At 35.6% G+C, this 21,741-nt stretch overlaps 1 protein-coding gene across 3 annotated transcripts in view; it reads right to left on the reverse strand.

Moving 5' to 3' along the window:
- The window catches only part of PCDH11X (protocadherin 11 X-linked), a 508,247-nt gene that overhangs the window by 439,859 nt on the left and 46,647 nt on the right, over positions 1-21,741 (reverse strand). For all 3 annotated transcript variants that reach the window (XM_037408486.1, XM_037408485.1, XM_037408487.1), the window contains exon 2: positions 16,635-17,218. In XM_037408486.1, coding sequence (XP_037264383.1) covers positions 16,635-17,174 — 540 coding nt within the window. In that variant the 5' untranslated portion in view covers positions 17,175-17,218. The remainder of the gene's footprint in view (positions 1-16,634; positions 17,219-21,741) is intronic.

Below are 21,741 nucleotides of genomic sequence, written 5' to 3' on the forward strand. Positions count from 1 at the left end.
AAACCTCATGCTACCTGTATGTATTAGAAGTTCTAGTATATAAACTGTCATGACTTTATCTAGAGTAAGTTATATTCCTAAAAACAGCTTCCCTGTGAGTTTTTTGGGATCAAAAATCTTAAAAGGATATTTGATACATACTTTCATAGTTAGTTATACGCAAGAATAAATTAATTCCTAAAAACAAAAACAAAATTCCACTTTCACGCTAATACACTTGTGCTATTTCTCAGACTTGGAATCAATGATGAAATTGATAAATTGATCCACAAGAAAGCAAATAAAATTAAGACTAACAGAATGGCACATTTACAGGGGAAACACCAAACATACATCATTCCACTCCAGCTTTTCTGCTCAAATTTGTTCACTGTTTATGTTCTCTAGAAGCAATTCAGTTTTGTATATACATTACAAATTTTGGCTAATGAGCAGGGATTTTTCCTTCAATAGGAAGCAACATTAAAAAAAAAACAACCAACAACCACACCCCAGAACACAATAAGCCAACATTTAAGCATGAAGAATACCAGCTTCAGAAGGTAAATATCATATCCATCTCCCGTTGCAAAGATCTAAATTAGTCCCATCAGGTGACATGTATCCTCCAATAAATTGTGAGCTAACTATCCTCTGAGTCTGAGACAGGCTCTCCCACAATTCAAGAGAAATATTGCAGAGCGGTTAATCTTAGCAATAAAAGTAAGATGATGGGAAACAGGAAAGCTAACACCAGAATAAACAAAATAGCTGAAGTGTTATTTAGCAATAGGACTGACATCACACAGGCTGTACTATTCCAGAAAAAACAAATTAAGGAAAGATAGTTGAAGTCATTTCTGCCCAGTAACAACTCACATAATCCAAGTCAGAGGAAGAAGCAAGCTTTCCCAGGTCTGGATCCACTCAAAGTTCTGTCCTGAGGTTAATTTACTGTCTTAAAACAGACGTTTCCAAACAACAGTGCACATACTGTTTGTGGTACAGTAAAACTTCATAACATGCACACAGAAAATGGACCGGTAGACTCCTCCTTAGTGGAAAACACCAACAGTTTTTGGGGCAACCAACATGATTTCAACTACCAAGGTGTTAGTGTGGCAAACAAGAACTACAGAAATTTCCTAGACTCTTCGTAACTACCCCACTATAATAATAATAACCTGAGGTTAAAGAACCATTGCAATACCCATTGACTTAATCTTGTTTTGAGACACCTGCTGACAAAAACAGCATCTCTCAGCCAAATACAGGTTAGAACTAGGAAAGCGGTTTTAAGGAAGCACCCTCTGGGGAAGGTAACATGCCACAAATAATTTAATGCCAAGTTTAGCCTTCACATTCTAAAAATGTGATCTAAACAACTGAATCTACCAAACCAAAACTACTAAAATACATCAATCTAAATTCCAGCAAAACCATGTTAACTTATCTCCACCAACTGGGAAACTATCTATCAGCATGGAAAATGAAACACACCTCCAACAATTTAACCTAAACACTCTTTAAATGATTTTTAACTCAGACACAAAGACTTAACCCTATACCTTGATTTTTACACTTACTTCATTTTTATTTCTTTATTTTAAAGGGTTTCATGTATTGTTAGGATTCTTGCATGTATTTGTTATTAAGCTACAAAATTGACTTTCTTCTATTTATGAGGCAATGAGTTAAACGAATACTTGATTTTAAATTAAAAGTTAGGCACAATACTACTATTTTTAAAACATGCCTAGACATTCTACCCATTACTACATCTGCCTTTACACACTTGAAATAAGATAAAACAAGTACTCTCCATGGAAGGATTGAGTCAATTTGTTCACAGAAATCTGCAGGACTGCTCACCACAACAAAATAGCTTTCAGTTGTTACATAGAATCACAATTTAAAGCGCTATCTCAAAATCCTAAGGCGACACTATAAAACTAGTTGCTAAATGTTGTGCATTCTACCTACAAGTTAAAAATCTACTTCCACCCTCAATTAATTTTACTGTTACCATAAGAAAAGACCTACTGTGGGTATATGATGAACACATTGTAAAACGTAAAATCAAATGAGATCTGTTTCAAAAATTCAGCATTACGGCTTTTAACAAAACAGCAAACCTAGACTAAATTAGTGAAAGGAGTATGACAGCTGAAATGACAGAGCCTCCAAAAGGCCTAAGCATTATTAAAGTTTTTCCTTATTACGCTCTTAGGCACAATCTGATTAGTTCCAACAGCTGCCTAGCAGGAGAAGCCAACCAATAATTCCACAGTTATATGTCTATTAATGTATCTCTTTAGTTTTCAGTGATTTCAGAGCCAGGTAGCACAGAGAACTATAGCATGACCTTGTATCTTTTGATTTATTGTGATACTGAATATTTCAAATGCAAACCATGTCAGAAAGTCCTGATCCTCACAGCGTAAGTTACTGTATTAAAACCTTTTCTGATAGATAAATTTGTTTCACCCACTTGTACAGAATGAAAAAAACCACACAAAAAAGAAAAAGGAAAAAAACCCAACTGCACATAACTTAAAGTAGTCAGTTTTCTGTTAGATGCATTGAGCAACAAAAACCAATTTTGTTACCTTGCTCATGAAACTCAATACCCTGTAGCACATGCTGTGCTGTCACAAGTATGTAGTTGAACTTCAAACCAATATTCAAAAAAACTTCACTCCTGTTTATAAGAACTCTTCTGGCATTATCTGAACATTACAACAGCAATGAGGAGACCGCTAGTTTCACCATTTCCCTATGAATAGGAAACACACTGCACAAACATTCACCACCCACCACCCACCCCTGACACATTAATTATTGTGAAAGGTTTCAAGCCTAGGAGTGAGACTTTCAACCAAATGGAATATTGAATTATACAACTATAAATCAAATAATTTTGAAGTTATTATCAAAACTAATCATGGATATGGAAGCATCTAAAACCCTCAGGCTTTACTTCCACAAAGGTAAATTAGCTTCTTAAAGAGCCTTGACTCTTCTTCCAGTTCCTTAACATAGGAAAAACTTAGGAGAAAACCTTATTCCTTGAGTAGTACAAAGTTTTCTGCCACTGGGTAGCAGAAAAAATTCTGCTTATATCTCTGGCCTTTACTTCTCACATTAGCTCAAGCACACATACATTTCAAATATGAACCACAGTAATTTTATTTCTACTTTAATGTAATAGAATGAGCATGCTTCTTTGTGAAAAATGTATTTACACACCTTCAGATCTCCTTCATGAGCTTATGAAAAAAACTATATACATTTTTAAGTAAAATAAAGTTTAATTCCTTCATCACTGTATCCAAAACATATTTCAAAGACAGTGCTGTTTTCACAGTACAAGAATGTCACCAGTGGAATGATGGAAACAGAAGCTAAAGTAAGTGCTTGTCACTTGATGGTAGGTTCTAAAACTTTGCTAAAATTCCAAATGCTCACATTATACCATTTATAATTTTTACAGAATATGTTTAAAACCTAACTGGAGAAACCACACACAAGAAAAAAAATCCAGATAAGAATATCAGAACCACCACTTCTGCACAAGAAATCTGTTAACCTCAAATTGGTGAAAGCTCAGGAATAGCTTTGGAAAATACGCTTGTGCTCTTTTTACAATCTCTCCTAAGTATTTGATAGCAAGTGTTAGAGACAGGATACAAGATCAGATGAAACAAATTTTCATTCAGCAAGCCCATTCTCAGGTCAAGTCAGCATCATTCATATCACTTACCGATAAGGAAACTGAGGCAGAAGTGACTCACTCACAACTACTCTGCAGACCAGTAACAAAGCCACAAGGACTCAAATCTCACAAGTTCAGTGGCCCTCAAAGATCACATCACCAGGGTACAGAGCACACGTGTTACAGAAAACACCACCAAAGCACAAATAATACTGGTTTAGATACCATTTAAAAAATGAGAACAGGATTTTCAAGTCAATTGCAACCTTTTAGAAAATGCCACTATTTCTCACATAGCGTTGCTCTACATAAAAAGTAAAAAAATATTCAGATTGCTCATTTATTCTCTCCCAAAGTTAGTAGAAAGAATGGTGATAAACTTGACCTTTTATAGAAGTCATAAACATTGTAAATTGTCATAATAATCATCCTGCCATTCATAAACCACAATACAAAAAGAGAGACCATTGGAATGGTCTTTCTGTTTATGTATTCACTCTTTGATCATTTGCATTTTTTTAAAACAATGTTTATGTTTCCCTTACGACTGAAATTCACACACTTTTACCTTCTTGGAACCCACCTTCACAAGCAAACTTGAAAGCAAAAACCACCACAGAAACAAGAGGTTATATCACTGTCCTTGCTGTCTATTCCTGTCACTGGTTAGCACAGACCCAAAACAACCAGGCTGGCCAAGGTAACTATTTGAGACTGAAAACAGAGACAAGGCAAGACTGAGAAGACAACAGCCCAGCTAAGTTCCATATGTGAAAATGTACAGCAAAGGTCATAAAGTCTTAACACAATGCACATCAAAATCTGATTAATAAAAGAAACCAAACATCAGAAGCAGATATTAAATACACACTAACGATTCCCCCCCCCCCCTTAACTTTGTCCAAGGTCCAATTAGGCATTTAACTTAATTGTCATGAACTCCAAATGACGCTGGCAATTAAAGGCTTAATTTTTTCAAGTGACATCTTCTTATATGTATAAGACAACTACAGGACTACTTCAGAAGTTAAAAAAAGTCATTAAATTAATGTAAAGTCTTACAGAGAACTAGGTGATCTGTAAACTTCAAGGCACTGATTCATGTTCTGGTATTTTACAAGCATAGCAAGTATCTTGGATATTCATTGCATGGATATTTCAAACAATAAATGGTGTGCAACACTGATGGAAAGCAGGAAAGTTCTAACAATCTTTTACGGTCTATTTGAAAGACTGGCTTTCAAATTATGGTATTCATACATTGTGCTGGCTTTCCATACAAAGGTCAATTCACCAATGGAAAATACCAATATTGAAGTTACATGGAAAACTGGATAGGAAAAAAAACTAGAAGCTACTACTTTGTTTATACCTTTAAACATACTACAACAAATAGGTTTGAAAATTCGGTAATGGAAATGATGAAAAGTATATGGTTGCAGTTAAAATGACGAGGAAAAAGTAATCTCAAAGTGAAAAGCCATAAAGTATCCCATTCTGAAAAGCACAGACAGGAACATTCTGACTGAAAAGAAAAAGAAAAGGTGGGGGGAGAATGATAAAGCAAAGAGAAAAAACTACAATTATCTGACTTTGGAACATCAGCAATAACCAAAGCAGTAATACACATCACATTAATAGAGCGAGCAATTATAACACAATGTGAGAAAAATGTATTTCTATACTGACAGCTGATGACTCAGAATTCATTCCTTTTACCAATGTTGCTTTTTGTTTCTTTAAAATTGTCTGAAATGCTCCTTACTACATGTCCAAGCTTCAAAAGCTCTACAGGACTTCAATGTTCAGACCAATTATATTGCCGGGCTGCAGAATATAAATTACTTTGTAATAAACCTTTCTTTCAGGAATAAAAATAACCACACTAATGCAGTCAAGTGCCACCGATCCATGGTGACACTTGATTTAAATGTATTATTTGATAGCTGAAAGAATGTAATTTTGGACTTACCTTTCTCTCCTCCCTGTACTTCCTCTTAAAAAGAGGAAATGCATTACATACAGTGTATTTGGGGGAAAACCAGCTAGGAATGTTTAAAACTCTTTCACTAACATTCAATAATAGAAAGGTAAAAGCAAAATTAAAATCAAGAACACATTAGTATTGTAAAAGCTTCTTTAATATTCTAAAGTGTAGAACTAAAGGCAGGAAAAACTGTTACTGTCTCTCCTATTTTCAAACATATCTTTGAAATTGGAAATCTTCATCCCTCCCAAAAACAGAGGTCATGGAAAAGTAAGTTGGATGACACAAAAATCTGAACATTTTCTGAATATTATCATTCCCTTTTTCTTTTCTTTACTAAACATTTAAAAAATACTACTTTTTTATTGCGTCATACGTAATGTGAAAGAGACAACTATTAATGACTAACTTGGAACTGTTAATAATAATTGGAATAAGTTTATCTGCATGCAGTCTCCTGTACACCTAGCTCAAGGTTTCTCACAACAGTCATCCCTAATACAAGTAAAATATGTATTGCTGCATCTATTAAAATGACTAAAAGCAGCAAGGAAAAAAAGATCAAATTCACAAGATTATTCTGAAACTAGAATTACTACGGACCCAAAGAACTTTTACATTCCATGCAACAATACTGAGTACAATTAGTTAATTTTCTTCTAGAACTTGTGATAATTATCTTTAATTTGGTCAAAAAACCCCCAAAAAATGGTCTTTAGAACTAGTATATTTCACACATGGATGGTGACAGCTCTTGCAATCTTTAGTAATAAGGTTCTTATTTAGTAATAAACAAGTTTACTAACAAAATTATTAACTAAGAAAATTACCAAACACTTCAAAAATTCTGTTGGACACATTGGTGATGGCTACTATATCAAGCAGAAAAACAAAGTCAGTATCAGTAACATAATAAATAAATAAATGGTCTGAAGTTCAAAAATTAAAAGAAAAAAAATTACCTATGTTAGGTCATTCCTTAAAGGTAAAAATAGGGGCCGGAAAGAAACATCATTATTCACAGATACTGACAGTGAACACATACACACAAAAATTATATATATATATATATGCACACACCAGCACAATGGTGGTAAACTCACAGGGTATTTTGAAAAGGCTCCTACCCGTTTCCTTTGTGACATAAAAAATATAGTCTTTAAAATACTGTAGATTTCAAGACAGTAGTAAAGATTATGGGTGCAGTATAATTTGTCTTAAGTGCACTGTTAGCAACCTGTCAGAACAAAAAGATGGCACATATATAAAATTGCGAAATACACATATATGCTAAGCCACAATTATTTCTTCTACTGCACCTGAGAAAAAGTTCCCAGAAGAGGTAATTCATTAGCGCCTTTCTCACCTATCATATCTGGGGAAAGGTAACAGCCAGAAACCTGAAGGCCATATTTGATCCCTGAATATTTTGGAGGGCCCTGATCTATGCAAAGCAAGTAGGACAGACAAATTTTCAAAAGCACAAGAAAGAGACACTCAAAGGAGTCAGGTGACTTATCACAGATTCAAGAACAGGCTTATACACTTCTTGGATGGCTGCAAGATCTCTGTGGATCCTGCCAGCTGTATCTGGTAGCAAATAACTGCTACCTTGTTGGAATGACACACAGGTTAGGGCACTATAAAAACAATGGCAAATGGAAACAGGTGATGAAATCTGAGGGTCTGAAATTCTTGCAAGTTGTCTGAGAATCATCATCAAGTCATGAAAACTTAGCAGAGGTCTGCTGAATTCCTCACCCTTCTCTATCTTTGCACTTTTCTTGACACTGTAAGGCAGTTAGAATGTCTTAATACATTAGGAAAGCATGTAGCAATGTTGTCCTCTTCACCAGCGTACTTCTGTGGCTAATTTGGTGTTCATCTCTAGATACAGGTTTCAAAACTGTTCTGATTTTAAAAACCTGCATATATGGGTTAAGCAATGATCAAGAGCTGCTTCTATAATTGATAAAAGCATTTAGTCCTCAAAGGCACTGAGAAGTTTATTTCATTTTAGACTGTGAAGGTACTGATTTTTCAAAGACTGCACTTCAATGTTAGACTGTGATGAGGAAAGCTAATGATAGCTGCAAAAATTAAAATTTCAATTTACATTTTTTTACTTACATATATATTTTTAATATAGCCCCAAGGAAGAGCGTGAAATATGTTGAGACAGCGTGCATTTCTACTAACCTAACGCAAATTCTTTTTTCCAAGTAGTGACATAATTATAGACAAGAAATCTACGTGCAACTGTAACAAACATCATACTCTGTAGTGATATCCAATTAAAACTGTTATCTTCTTGCTTGCGTCTTGTAGAAAGGAGAAAATAGAGAAGTCAAGTCAAATAAAAATAATAGTTTCCTACCGTCTGAAACTGAGGAGGTTTTTATGGCAAGCCTAACACAAGGAAAAGTTCAAGGCAGCTTCTACTGAAATTGAAGTCTTCATCAAGTAAAAACTCAATCGTTACTCCAGTTTTAACTTTCAGAGATCTTCCTAGATAATTTGTTTGTCTGCACTTATGAAATATTTAGCCAATAATTTTTGCAATTAATCAGTATAGAGATGTAACACTTGATTTCTTTCTTTCCTCCAAGTAGCTCATAAGATACAGCTATCTGAAACTAAGTAAGCACATTTAACAACAACAACAAAAAAAAAAAAAAACCACACACACAGAAAAAAAAAACCCAACAAAAAACCAAAACACACACCAACAACAAACCTCAACCCTGTCCTCCAGATAACCATCGCCAGCATCTAAACCTACAGAAAAGGGCAAGAAGTTTTCAGTACACTGCTGCTTATGTGGAACATTCAAAGAATTTCAGAAAGTTCAGTGAATGAGACTATTTATAAGCTGTAACACACAAACGACACTGAAAACAGTTTCTGTCATGTGTTTTACACCTGTAGTCAATTCAAATATTACCAACATTAGAATTTTTGGCAACGTGTAAAGGTTTTAAAAGAACAAAATTAAGCATTGAAAACTAAGGTGACCATGAAATATGAGTGAACTGAATTTGAACATGACCTTTAACATTTTTCTATAAATTTGCCTCAGAGGTGCACTGCATTGCCATTGTAAACCTAAAAATTAGCCATTCATGTGAGGATACTTCAGTGTAACTCTTAATACAACACACTTTTTTTAACTTTGTTTGATGTTGTATACTTGCAGTTTCAATACCATGCATATATGTAATCCAAACTATAATATTGAGACACATGGGGGTTTTGTTACTGCTTTTATTGTGGTTTACTGTTGAGAGCATTATAGATAGCGTAATTGGCAATTTCTTTCCATATAAATAAAACTGAAGTTTTTACTCAATCTATTTTGGGAAAGTATTAATTTCTAAGTGTTGTCTATATACTTGGTTTCAAGAGGACCATGTAAACAAATCCTTAGTCTATTATGCTCAGAAAGCATCACCACATCTGTGTTAACTAGCATACTGATCTGTCTGGACATAAGCAAAAGATAATATTCATATAAGATAGATGAAGTGAAGGTCTCCATTTGACAGATTTGTGCCTTCCAGCTCGAGTCTATCATCCTTCCCACACAGAGACATGCTAAGTTATATATTATTGTTCCATGACAGCTAGTGTGAAATTCAGAGCCTTGAATGCAAAAAGATACACCAACTTGTCCCTCACCCTAACTCACTGAACTTACTATGCCTGGAAGCAAGACTTTCTCCTCCAGTCTTCAGTCAATCCCCCAAAGGGATGTCAGGATAATGGAACCTGACAGTTCTACAGTAATAATGCCATAAACCACCCTAAAGGAGCCTTGTATCAACCAACAAGCAGCAATTACCTTGACTCAGTACCACCCGTAAGTAGTACAGTTTTATCTACTTAGAGGCACTAATTCACAGCTCTAAAAATGCAAATCAAGTATTTTCCATTTTAAAAATCAGTAATTTCAAGATTTAACAGAAATATGGAATGGCACTTCAACCTCTACAAATTTATATTAGAGGAAGTAAGGTAAGTTTTACAAACATCAACTATTTGTGCAGTCGGCCATCTCAGTAAGCAGTATTTGTAAATCTTCAAGGGACTGCTAAAATTCTTGTCGCTTCAGATGGTAATTGTCCACATCTCAGTGGAGAAGACAAGGGAACCACCCGTGAGAAAAAACTGAAGCTATGCTATAACATTAAACAAATACACTGATCTTCTAGCAGTAATACAGAAAGGGAAAGTCGTTTAGATTCTGACCTACCCCAAAGCCACGGTGGACTTAGGGGAAAAAAGACATTCAGAAGACACCCTGTCTGTCCTAGAAACCCCCTCTCTTCTAAAGGGCAGCTAAAAGTTACTTTAAAAAGACAATGTGTCCAACTCTCCATATTTATTAAATTACAGGCACTAGAGGGTGACCTTAGAGCTTGACTGGAGTGCAACTCCAGAGCAAAAAAATTCCTCAATCTATTTTTGAGCTCCCTAAATTCATTACCTTCCCCATCTCTGCTGGCACATGAAATGGGAAAGAAGACATAGTACTGTTCCACAAATACACGAAGTATAATTCATATGAGCCATTACAATGGAGATGGAAGCTAACTTGTCCTGCAAAGTTATGCTGAATGATACCCCTATGCTAATTCAATTAAGGCATTGCAAGGTAAGAAAAATAGACCATCCCCTCTTCCAAGCAGAAATACAGAATCTTAGTTTAAGCTACATGTCCGGGGGAAGGGTGAGGAAACACCAACCCTCAAATGCTTTTTTAACATGCATCTTATTTTCACCTGCTATATAAGCACTGCCAAATTTAGGATTTAACAAAACCATTATTTCTCAGTTTTAGGTTCAAATACCTAAGTACTATTGTTACCTGGGACATCAATACATGTGTAATGGACTTTTATTTTAGCATCAGTGAATCTGGAAATATCACTGACCAGCTAACCTTTCTTCAATGACAAGAAAGAAATACCAAAAAGTTATTGTCATTGCCTTATCAGGAAGTCAAGAAATTTCCTATCTGAATCATGTATTTTCCTGAGTATATGTAAGTCTGAAAATGAAAATTCTTGGAATCTGGGATAGCCATCTCCTATAATTCAGCCATATGTCACTTACACAATTACTAGAAAGGGTTGCTAATAAAAAAAAAGTGCAAAAATACTTTGCCGCTAGTGTGCTACCAAAAAATTACAAAGAATTTTGGATAACAGGCCAATAATGATGTTGGAATTTACCTAATCTTGTTATGCAATATTCAGTAAGACCTGACAATATTAATAAATGCCTGTTTACATGTAGAAAAATCTCTGCCTTGGCAGTTTTTTCACAGAAGGCAGATATCGATTAACAACCACACCAGGCTTTCTGTGACCTACTTAAAGGGCCAATATACCGCTTCATTTTCCTTTCATACTGCTAAAGCCTACACAGAAGAATCATCCACATTAATTTCAGTATGATTACCTGTTTAATTCTCCCTCATTCAAACATGGTCTGAGACTAAAAGTGGGGGTTGCTGCTTCAGCTTCCACTTAAAGGAATGAAAGCATAAAAAAAGGGCAGAAATGAAAGGTTCAAACAACTGATGCTTGGGACAATGAAGATGATCTGGTGAACTCGTGTTAAGGAAATTTAAGCCTGTGTCACTACACACTGAGTTTGAGTGACATTAGCCATGCTTTCTTCCTCTCTATAATACTGAACCACTCAAATACTGGTGCAGCATTAAAACACAAACAGGTTATAGAAAAGTTTTGTTTCTCCGCTGTTAGTGTTTTTGACTATCAAATTTGTATTACTGCTTATGATATGATTATTAACAATGATTTCATTCATCTGTCTTTCTGGTTCCAATTTAACTACAAATCTAGTCTTACGCTATAATTTTGATGTAACTATCTTTAATTTTACATAAAACACATGCCCTTTCATTCTTGATTTTCTGAACAGTGATACTAGTTACTTGATCCAGACCTACTGTAAGGCTCAGAAATAACCTAGTTTCAAGAGCAAGCCTCAAATATGATGAAGATTTGTGATCTCCATTTTCCATGGGTCATGTAATTGATAAACTGTATCAAAAAGGAGAAAGTTTCTATTGAAAGACATAAGAAGAGATGATCTACAGTAGCAAGAGGTAACTCTCCTCCTCAGAGACAAGACTGATATGTTGTGAGAATGAGTAAGAATCTATTTTGTCAGATTACAGAGGTATGAACTGACAGCTACAAAAAGATTATTATATTATTCTAGAAGGAATGCACCAGCTGCTTCTGATAAGTAAATACAGGAAAATTACTGTAACAGGTAAGAGTAATGCTGTAACAGTAACGCCAATCTAATTTCCTCCTAAACTGTAACAGATTAAAGCAACAACCGATTAGCACACAGGATTAGCTCACAGAAGAAAATGCTCTCCTCCTTTAAGAGTAGTTACACAGTCCACTGCTGAGTATGGTTGCCCCTATACAATATCTAATGCATGTGGTATACCTAGTTGACAAGAAATGATAACTAATCAATAAAAAGAATTTACTTTAAAACATGCATTTATATGAATCCTTTTGGAAGTACACGTGATGCTCCATTACAGTGCTTCAACATGGAATTCTATTAAAAACCTGCTCTGAAACAGCTCTCCATTTTAATATGTAAGAGAAGACATAAGTACTTCACACTAAAATCTCCATAGTCAAAGGCAGAGAGGCCTGTGACACCTCCATATTCTAAGTGTATTAATCAGGCTATACTAAATATTAGCTTGCCTTGAACTCAAATATAAATGTACCAAGTTGTACAGACACAATGTACATTTCACATCAGTGTGTAAGCAATGTGAACGCCCTGAAGAGGTGCAAAAAGACTTGTAGGCTTAGCTGCCTACCAGGGTTAAATAAGAATATTTGTAGATTCATCGTTAATTAGATATCTCAGTTTATTACCATTTGAATTTAGAATTTCCTTTTACATTCTGATACGTTAACATACTAGTTCTTTTTAGAAATGCCTCTTTTTCCCTGTCATTCCCAGTTTAAGTAGTTATCTCAACTGAGACCAAGTAACAAGTTTTTCCATCCGGCCATTTCTTTCCCTGAAATACTTCACTATCTGTCTTAGCTGCCCCTTCTACTATCGGTTATGCCATCTTTCTGTCCAATTTAGACTTGGAGTTATGAGAAATTTCTCATTAGAAATGCTTTTTCTTTTATTTTTAAATCTTATCTAATTAAGTCTTCCCTCCTTAGCCCTATTCATAGTAAACACTGTTTGCTATTTGAACCCTTAATGTCATCCTATCCACAGTCAGCTTTGAGCATCCCAGCAGCGAAGCATTATTTTTTATAATGCTATACACAACAACTCCTATTGGTAACAGCAGAGGTTACACAAAACCTGTCTTTTTATAGAGTTCATCCATTTCAGACACTGTATAGTTGAATCACAGACACGGGAAAGTTTTGAAGTTGCAGTACCATACATCAGTTACATATAAAGAAGTTATTTTCTATTGAGGTACATTTTGAGAAGATGCAGACAGGCAAAAAATACCTGTTTACTAATCAGTGTGGTAAATAAACCATTCTGGTATTAAATAAATCAAATCCTGTGTTAGGAAACTTCCAAGTAATGCTGAACCCAAAGTACAACAATACCTTTCTTACAATGTTGTTTTTCTTCTATTTTAGAAGGATTTTTAGAAAGAGGCAGGAGATTAAAATAACAGGAAAGTCTGTTACAAAGTTAAAAGACTGTATGATTAACTACCTACTTTGCAAAGGAAACTGAGTACCACAACTATATGCAACCTCCTTCCCCATACTTTGAGAGGGACAATAAGTATAACAGAGAGAGGAAAGGTTGTTTACCTTCCCAACAAGGTACAGAGCTGCTAAAAATCTGTTAAAAACCTATAAACTATTAAGCTTTGTATTGAGTTTGTTCTTTGTTAGGCATTGTTATGGCAAAAATCTCTTTGTCTTCTAGCAAAATCAGCCTGGCTTCACACAGACAATAAGCATATTCAAAAAGTTTAGCTAAAGTGAGTGAAATTAACTGAAGAACTTTTTCTTCATTGCACAGCTTGTCAATTCACTATTACTTTTTCTAAAATACAGAGCAACACATTTCACTCCGCGGCTTCACGTATGCTAAAGCATCAGCCTTTGTGCTTCTACAAAGTGACTTGCATATCTTATCATCTCCCACTCCTCTGCCATCCTCTAAACAAGCTGCCCTACTCATCATCTTCATATCCGATGCATCCCAAAATTTCCCACCACACTGTCATATCAGCCCTGCTAGACTCATACTGTTCAGAAGGCATGACAGTTACATGTGCTGCAGTTCCCCTACTTTTCTGTATGCTGGTTATAAAAGGAAGGAAAAGGTCAACACATATCAGAAGTCAGAAGACATTAGTATCTTCAGACTACACCCCAAAAAACAGCATAGGGTAATGCCTATGAGAAAAGCATTTTGAAAGAAAAGCCAAGCAGTGTCATCCGTGTGCACCCACCACCCTCCCTCCTGGTATTTCAGAGTTACCCAGGGAAGAGTTCTCAGTCACCACCTCTCTTCCCTTCCTTTTCAACTCCATATTCTGCCCCAGTGATGGGCAGATCTTTGTACATACTACATTCCCTGCTTGCTCATCAGAATCCTTCACTTCTACTACATTATTCTCCTTCTTATATGATCACTTTAGGTATTAACATTGTAAAAACTACCAATGGAATAACATCCAGACATCACTATTCCAAATGGTGTCTGGCTGTCCTAAAGTGCTTCTTTGGTTTTACATACATTTTTCAAAGTATGTGAAATTGCTGGCTTATTTAAAGGCAGCGGATCCATAGCTCAAAAAGTACTTGACCAACAGGCATGCAAGAAAAAAATGCAATTAATAAATTTAAGAGATCTGTCTGCAGGGCTGTGATTTTACCAATTATTTTGGCTGTGACACGTCTTGCACAAAAATTCAGAACTTTCAGTCCATGCCAGTGTGTTTTCATCCTCATCATCTTTCTTTCCCTTATGTGGCAAAAGCAGTTTTCCAAAAGACACTTGAAGAAACATGTAACTGATTTTATTTATTTTTTCCCCCCTAACTCAAACACCATGTTACTGTTGTTGTTTTGAAAGTTACTTGCACATCTCTGTGAAATCTCATCTCACATCAGACAAGGCCTTATGCCCTGCACTACTTTTGGTACAGAACGGTAGCTGGTATTTTAGATGAGTTCCCACCTGCATGATACAAATATGCTATCATTCTGCTGATCTGTTAACATTCCATTTCTGAACACACAGTCCAAAAAACTCAAAAAACAAGCCCGCTATTGTGATGATCTGAACTGTTGCTCACTCAATCTCAGGGACTCCTGATTTTGTTGTTTTCTGGGTTTTTTCCTTTTCCTTGAAAAACAGCACGTTTCTCTCAGCTATATTAGCTCTCTATTCAGACCATGTATTCTTCTGCCATGTTTTGTCTGTAGCCCTGGCTTTTTTATTAGTTTCTACCCCTACTGCTATTTATTTAGTATGCTGTTACTCATTCCCCACATTTTCATTTAAGACACCAAATGAAGACGACTGCATCCTGCTGGACAATTCTGGTTAGCTATCTAAAAAAACCCAAACGTAAAGCAACCACGTTATGCAGATCTGTCTGCATTCAGTATAACCTAGGGATCTAGAAGTTTTAATAAGCTTACTACAAAGACCTCAAACTTTGTAGTAAGTTCTTGAAAAGTTCTAAATTCCCAGGCTATACTGACAGCATACAGACATTATGTGGGTGGGTTGGGATTGGTTGGTTGTTTGGGTTTTTTTTTTTTTATAGGTAACCTGCAGTGTCCAGTGGCATGCAGTTTTCTGAAAGAGACTTTTATATCTTTGTCTAGTTAGTACCCACAATGCCAAAACTGCCTCGGGTTCTAAGTAATTTAAAAGAGCTAAAATAAGGCAGCACTTTGTTTTTATTAAATTGCTAGTAAGTACTGATATCAGCGAATATCAGCTATCAAGTCAATCAGGCAATATAGTGGCCTATATAGTCTATATTCTTCCAGTCAGTAATGAGGGTGTCAGATTGGTTGCTGAGCTGTCAAATTACCCAACAGTTCCCTATTCCAAATCAAGGGAAGTGAAGACATTCTCAGCTTCCCACATAATAACCCAACAGTTTTAGGGTAAGTTCCTTTCCTATTCTGAACTCTCCAGCTATGTAAATTCAACTGAAATTAATCCTTTATTTAGCAATCACAGTCTTACACACCACATGTTTACATGTTATTCTTTTGTTCCCTAAATTGCAGTTCTCCTGTTTGCTAGAAAGAGTAAAGGAAGAAAAGTATAAAATACCTGCTCTTACACAGCCACTGGCACTGCTATCCTGGCATTCATGCATACCTTGGACTTCCTCCTGCCCAGACGTTATGCCCACCCAAACATTATCGAGCTGCTTTAACAAATGGACTCTTTTTCATTCTGGAATAGGTCATCAGTATACAGATGAGCATCACAACACATTAAGCTTCTGGGTTATGTTCTACTGCTCAAATCTAACAGCCATGCAAGAGGAAGACAAAGCCAATGCAAAGTATCATTGCACTTGGCACAGTCATGCTGGTGACAATAAGAACACATATTTAATGGTCTAAGACAACTGTCAGCCAAAGTACAAACACTTTGAATGCTGGCGGGAGAGTTCATGAAGACATGAATGTTTCATCATACTGTTACATACACATAGATAAACAGCTTTCCACAAAGTTAAGATATGATGCACCAGAATGCACGCAGGGGTATAGATTAACACGTCAAGACAGGTATCTGCAGAGCACCACTGCTGTGGTACACAGCTTCATGTATCTAATGGGTTGATAAGGACTAGCAACATTTGTGGGAAGACAGTAACACAGACAGTAACATAGAAGAATGGAAGAAACCCACCTTAAGGAGTTCATAGTGTTGAATACCATTCACACCAATGTCCGGATCGATGGCAGACGGGACAGAATACCGAGAATTAATTGCGGTGTTTTCAGGGATAGAGATGTTAATAACTGTTGAGGGAAAGAGGGGGGCATTGTCATTTATATCCTCTATTAGGAATCTTATCTTGACCAGTCTGAAAACTTCATCAGGCAAAACAGCAACCTCCACCTCATAAAAGCAGCGATTCTCACTAAAGATGCCAGAGCACAGCTTCTCTCTGTCTATGCGGTTTGCAGCTGTGAATATCTCACCAGTGTTCTCCTCCACCCGTACTAATGGTACATCCCCAGTCTTATACACAAGCTTGAACTGTAGCGGTGAGGAAAGGGGCACATCTGGGTCCAGCGTTAGGTTAAGATCCTTGAGCAAATTGCCAATGAGGACATTTTCAGGCAGTTCTTCCCGCACGGTATAATTCTTCTCCTGTGCGCCAGATTGAAATACAATACAGGCTAATAAGACTGCCAAGAGGTAGGTTCCAGAAAGTAAGTCCATCTCCAGAATGACTAATGAGTATTCGTGTAGAACACCAAGAGTAGCTAGAAAAAGGAAGAGAAAGAAAGAAAAATTCTTTTAAAATTTACGTAATATTGTGTTCTTGAAGTGATGGAGACATGAAAGGAGTGCCTTTCCTATGGCAAATAATGTGAACTGTTTCAAAACACTACTAGCAAAGTGATATTTGACATTACAATCCTTAATAAAACATATAAAATTTCTTGCACTTTTTTTTCTTTTTTTACTTAAAACTGTTTACTAAACACTGAGGTAAGAACCTTAGAACTGGATCACAATGAATGAACAAATAAATACAAAACTATTTCCAGCATGAGATTTTCCTTTGTTCCTTAAGAAAACCTTCTTCCTTTGAACCCTTGGCCACATTGTCCTCAATATTTTTTTTTGTTTCTGAAGAAAAAAGTAGGTAAGAACTTTGCAAGCAACCATCTGCTGAGCACCAGATCTTTTTATACCTCTTGCTCAGAGATAGGAAGCCAAAAAAACTCTTCTTAATTTTCCCCCAAGTTTTACACTGACAGAATTATGTAATATTTGTTAACAGCATGAAATCTGGCTATTTTTAATAGAGGAACTTAAACTGGCAATAAAACGTTATCTAGATGGGAAACTGGTCAGCTTCAGTCCACAATGGGTAGAAATCTGTCTAACACAAGGACATTAATACAGCAGTCCCTTTCTTTAAGATGACAAGATCTCATTTGACCTTTGGAAGTAAACATAAATACTAGTACTCGATTCACTGAAATCTAGATTGTGTGTCTAAAGAGCAGTGCACAAATTCCAACACAGGAGAACAACAAAACATCGGAAGTTTTCAATGTAGTGCAATACAGATTTGCTCTGGGCTGACGAAAAGAAAATTCTTTACTTCTCAACCTAGTTTCAGAATACCAATATAGTCTCCTCTCAAGATTGTTAACCACCTCAAAAAGATGGGATTAGAATGGGATGATTTATAGGTACATACAGATATCTGTGTACCTACAGCTTTCAGCTGAGAGTTTTTAAAGGAAAAATTCAATTCCATGTATAAAATAAGCTGCTTTACCTAATCTTTGCATAATTCTGCCCTTCCAGAATTTAGGATAATCTAGGATAGTACTTCCGTAAGGTAGATGTTCAAGAGTCCCATCTAAAATGATTTTTTTAGTTAATAACATTTTAGCCCCTATCAGCTTAGCATCTGTTCAAATATACCTAACTCATCCACATTCATTTCATTGTGCAGGTAAAAATGTAATTTTTTTCCTCCCTTTTCTGATTTCATTCTCCCTGTCATAGCCTAGATTGATTTACTCCTGCAGATCAAGTTGCAGTGGTTGAAGGAATTACTGAAGCCAATAATTGTCTTCACCTGTTAAGTTACTGCCTTTCAGCAGTACCACTTTCAGGGTAATTTAAACTAAAACACTTGACTTTGCAGTGGAACAGATTAGGAATAACTAATATTGCTATTCCATTTAAACTCTGCAACCTGCTTTTGATTGGGAGTAAGTAACATATAAAGAACATTCCAACTAGATCTGCAGGGTCTATCTTTCCATGTCAGCATGATTTAACTGTAAAGCATTTTCTGGCTTTATGATTATACAAAAGGAGTAACATGAAATAAAAATCCAATCCTGCAAGCCTTCACTTATCAAAAAAGGCATTGCTCACTGGAGTAATTTAATTAACCTGAATGAGATTGCTGATGTGGGTGAGAACGGGATATGCAGTTCATGGGGCACAGTTAACACATTACCTGCAGTATTTTAGTAACTCACTAACTTATTTGCAGTATGTCACTAATTCAGTGCAAGTCACAACACAACACTAAACAGGCATTCAGGAGTGAAGAAACAGTGTACTATGAACAGCCATTTTATAAATCCCTTGTAATATCAAATTCTAAATATGTAAATAAGGAAGTCATCAGCAGACACTGATGATCATTAATGGTAACTCTATGGTAGCAGCATGAGTTTAATGAATGAGCTGTGGTGATATTGTACAAATGTACTGGTTTGACTATTATAATTAATTAACTGCCTTGTATTTCTGTAAATACATCTCCAGCAATTGTCACCCCACTAAAGTAATACCCTATGTACATTCAATCTGCAGAAAGCTCTTATTTCATGAAAGTAAATTTTGTATCTGCTATTAAATATATTTACATCGTTGCCATGCAAAACACTAATAAAAAATGTATCGGTTACAATGAAGGGCTGATGTTTTGCTTTGAGGGGAGTATTTACATTTCAGAATGGCAGCAGGTTCTGTGCATACTGAGAAGCACTAGTCTGCCACTTCTCTACTAGAAGTCAAACTGAAAAATCAACAAAACACAGGGGAAAAAACCTCAAGAACTTCACATCCTGATGTTTACAGAGTAGTATTTAAAACTTACCGTTCATTTCTGAGGAAGCGAAAAAAACTCAAACACAACCAATAAATATAAACCAAATTCCAGTCACTATCCCAAATTCTTCTGTGACAATATTAATGTAAGCTTTGCCTATAAAGTACAATGGTATAAAAAAAAAAATCACCGTCATGTATATACATCTTCCAAATAGATAATCTTACACTACTAAAAAAAATCGTTTGATTATTAACAAAGTTATTATGCTGCACTGCCTCCCTCTCTAGTTTTGAGGATACAGGGAATTTTAGTCACACTCAAAACAAAAGTCTGTTTGTGTTTGCATAAGGATGAGTACACAAATTGAACAGTCTAACAAGTTCATGAAAAACTTTCCTAAATCAATTCTGAAAGTTGTGATAGTACCCGTGTGTGTGTGTGTATATATACATATATATGTAAAATACCTCATAAAAATTCCTATCACCCCAGTTATACCTGCAGTGGTTCTAGGGATTATGAAACAACCACAGCACAATGCAAAGACGTTTTTCAGGAAAACTGTGAGGTGGCACATCTTAGCATTACATTACTATGCGTATTTTTATAGATGTATTTTAAATGAAAAAGTTTGAACCATTTTTTTTAAACCATTTCTGTCGTATTAAATAAATTAAAATGGAAATAATAGAACAGCATTGTTATAAACTATGTTAAATAAATGCTAACATGAATTTTTGTAATGTCATCGATTTTATATAATAATAATATTATTAATTATATTAAAAATAAATCTACTGCCGTTGATTTTGCTGAACTATTAAAGGGTACAGCCAGGTAACAGGCAGTGTTACGAGTTTTAACAGAAAACTCATCTTGAAGTAGAAAAAAAACAACCAACAATTACTTACAATTCTTGAACTTCTATGGAATACATTATCTTAAAATGGTCTTTACCTGTCTTTCTAAATAGTTTTAGGAGCAGTTTTTAACCTTTAAGAACTGCTCTAGAGCTATAGACCTTTAAGGAGAAAAACCCCAATAGGACTCAAGTTTTCTGCTTAGATGTACAGTGGAACATCTTATGCCATGAGAAAGTGTTGTTCTTAAAGCAACCTATTTATATAGTCATAACTGTATATTGCCTGTCATTTGTGCCATAACATTGATAGAAGTACTGTGGCAACAGCAATGCAAAGAAAAAAAGCAGGAGGTACTTTCTAGCAACAAAGCTATGAAATCAGAGTATTTCTAGTGACGTACACTGTTTAGTACATCTCTCATACCTGTCTACATATCTACATCCCACGAAATGGCAAAACAATAGAAATACCAATCCCAAAGTAAAAAGAAAGGCTAAAGAAACTGCACATGGAAATGACAGGCAGACAAAGAAATTGTCGAAAGAGAGCGTGTGAATGGTAACAGATGGTAGAAAAAGTCAGAGATGAACGAAGACAGACAGACAAGATGTAAAGGCAGAAAGGAAAAAAGAAAGGAAGTGGGTAGAAAGGCAATCACAGTACAGCATGTGGAAACAGACTTTCTTGATGACTGGAGTATAGAGGCAAAAAAAAAAGGGGGTAAAGAAGCTAAATAGTCCAAGTCTAAAGGACCTTTCATAAGCTCCAACACTCAGTAACACTTCTACGGTAGTAAAAAAAAAAAAGTAAGAACAAATAAAATTGTTTAACAGAAGGTAACATTAAGCTTGCCAAGCCATTTTCCCAGCTTTCAAAGAAATGCACTGATGTCTGCTGATACTGCTGACTTCTCTAACTAGTAAGGCAAATGGCCCAGATGGACAGGATGGAGAATAGAAGAGGAAAAAACAATTTCAGATTTGCTCTCTTTCATCTATGTATGCACTTAAGTATACCTGCTCTTTTTTTCCCAATATACAAAATATTAATGGCATAGTTTAAATATTATAAATTTTCATTATTATCTTCATTTAGCAGCTGTCAAATCATACCTTGAAAAGTAGACAGAATATATAAAAACTTTTAACTACCTAATAGAGTATGACATGAAGGTAGAATCTAAATCTGTTCTTTAAACACACAGCTCTATCTGGTCGCACCCAATTCAGAATTCCTGTAGCTTATCACAGGACTCAACTGCCATTTCTTTCTTAAGAGGATCGCAGGGCAGTAGCAAATGCAGTAAAGTGTTCAGGTGCCCACTTCAGAT

This window comes from Falco rusticolus, chromosome 14, assembly GCF_015220075.1.
Source record: "Falco rusticolus isolate bFalRus1 chromosome 14, bFalRus1.pri, whole genome shotgun sequence".
Lineage (NCBI taxonomy): Eukaryota > Metazoa > Chordata > Aves > Falconiformes > Falconidae > Falco > Falco rusticolus.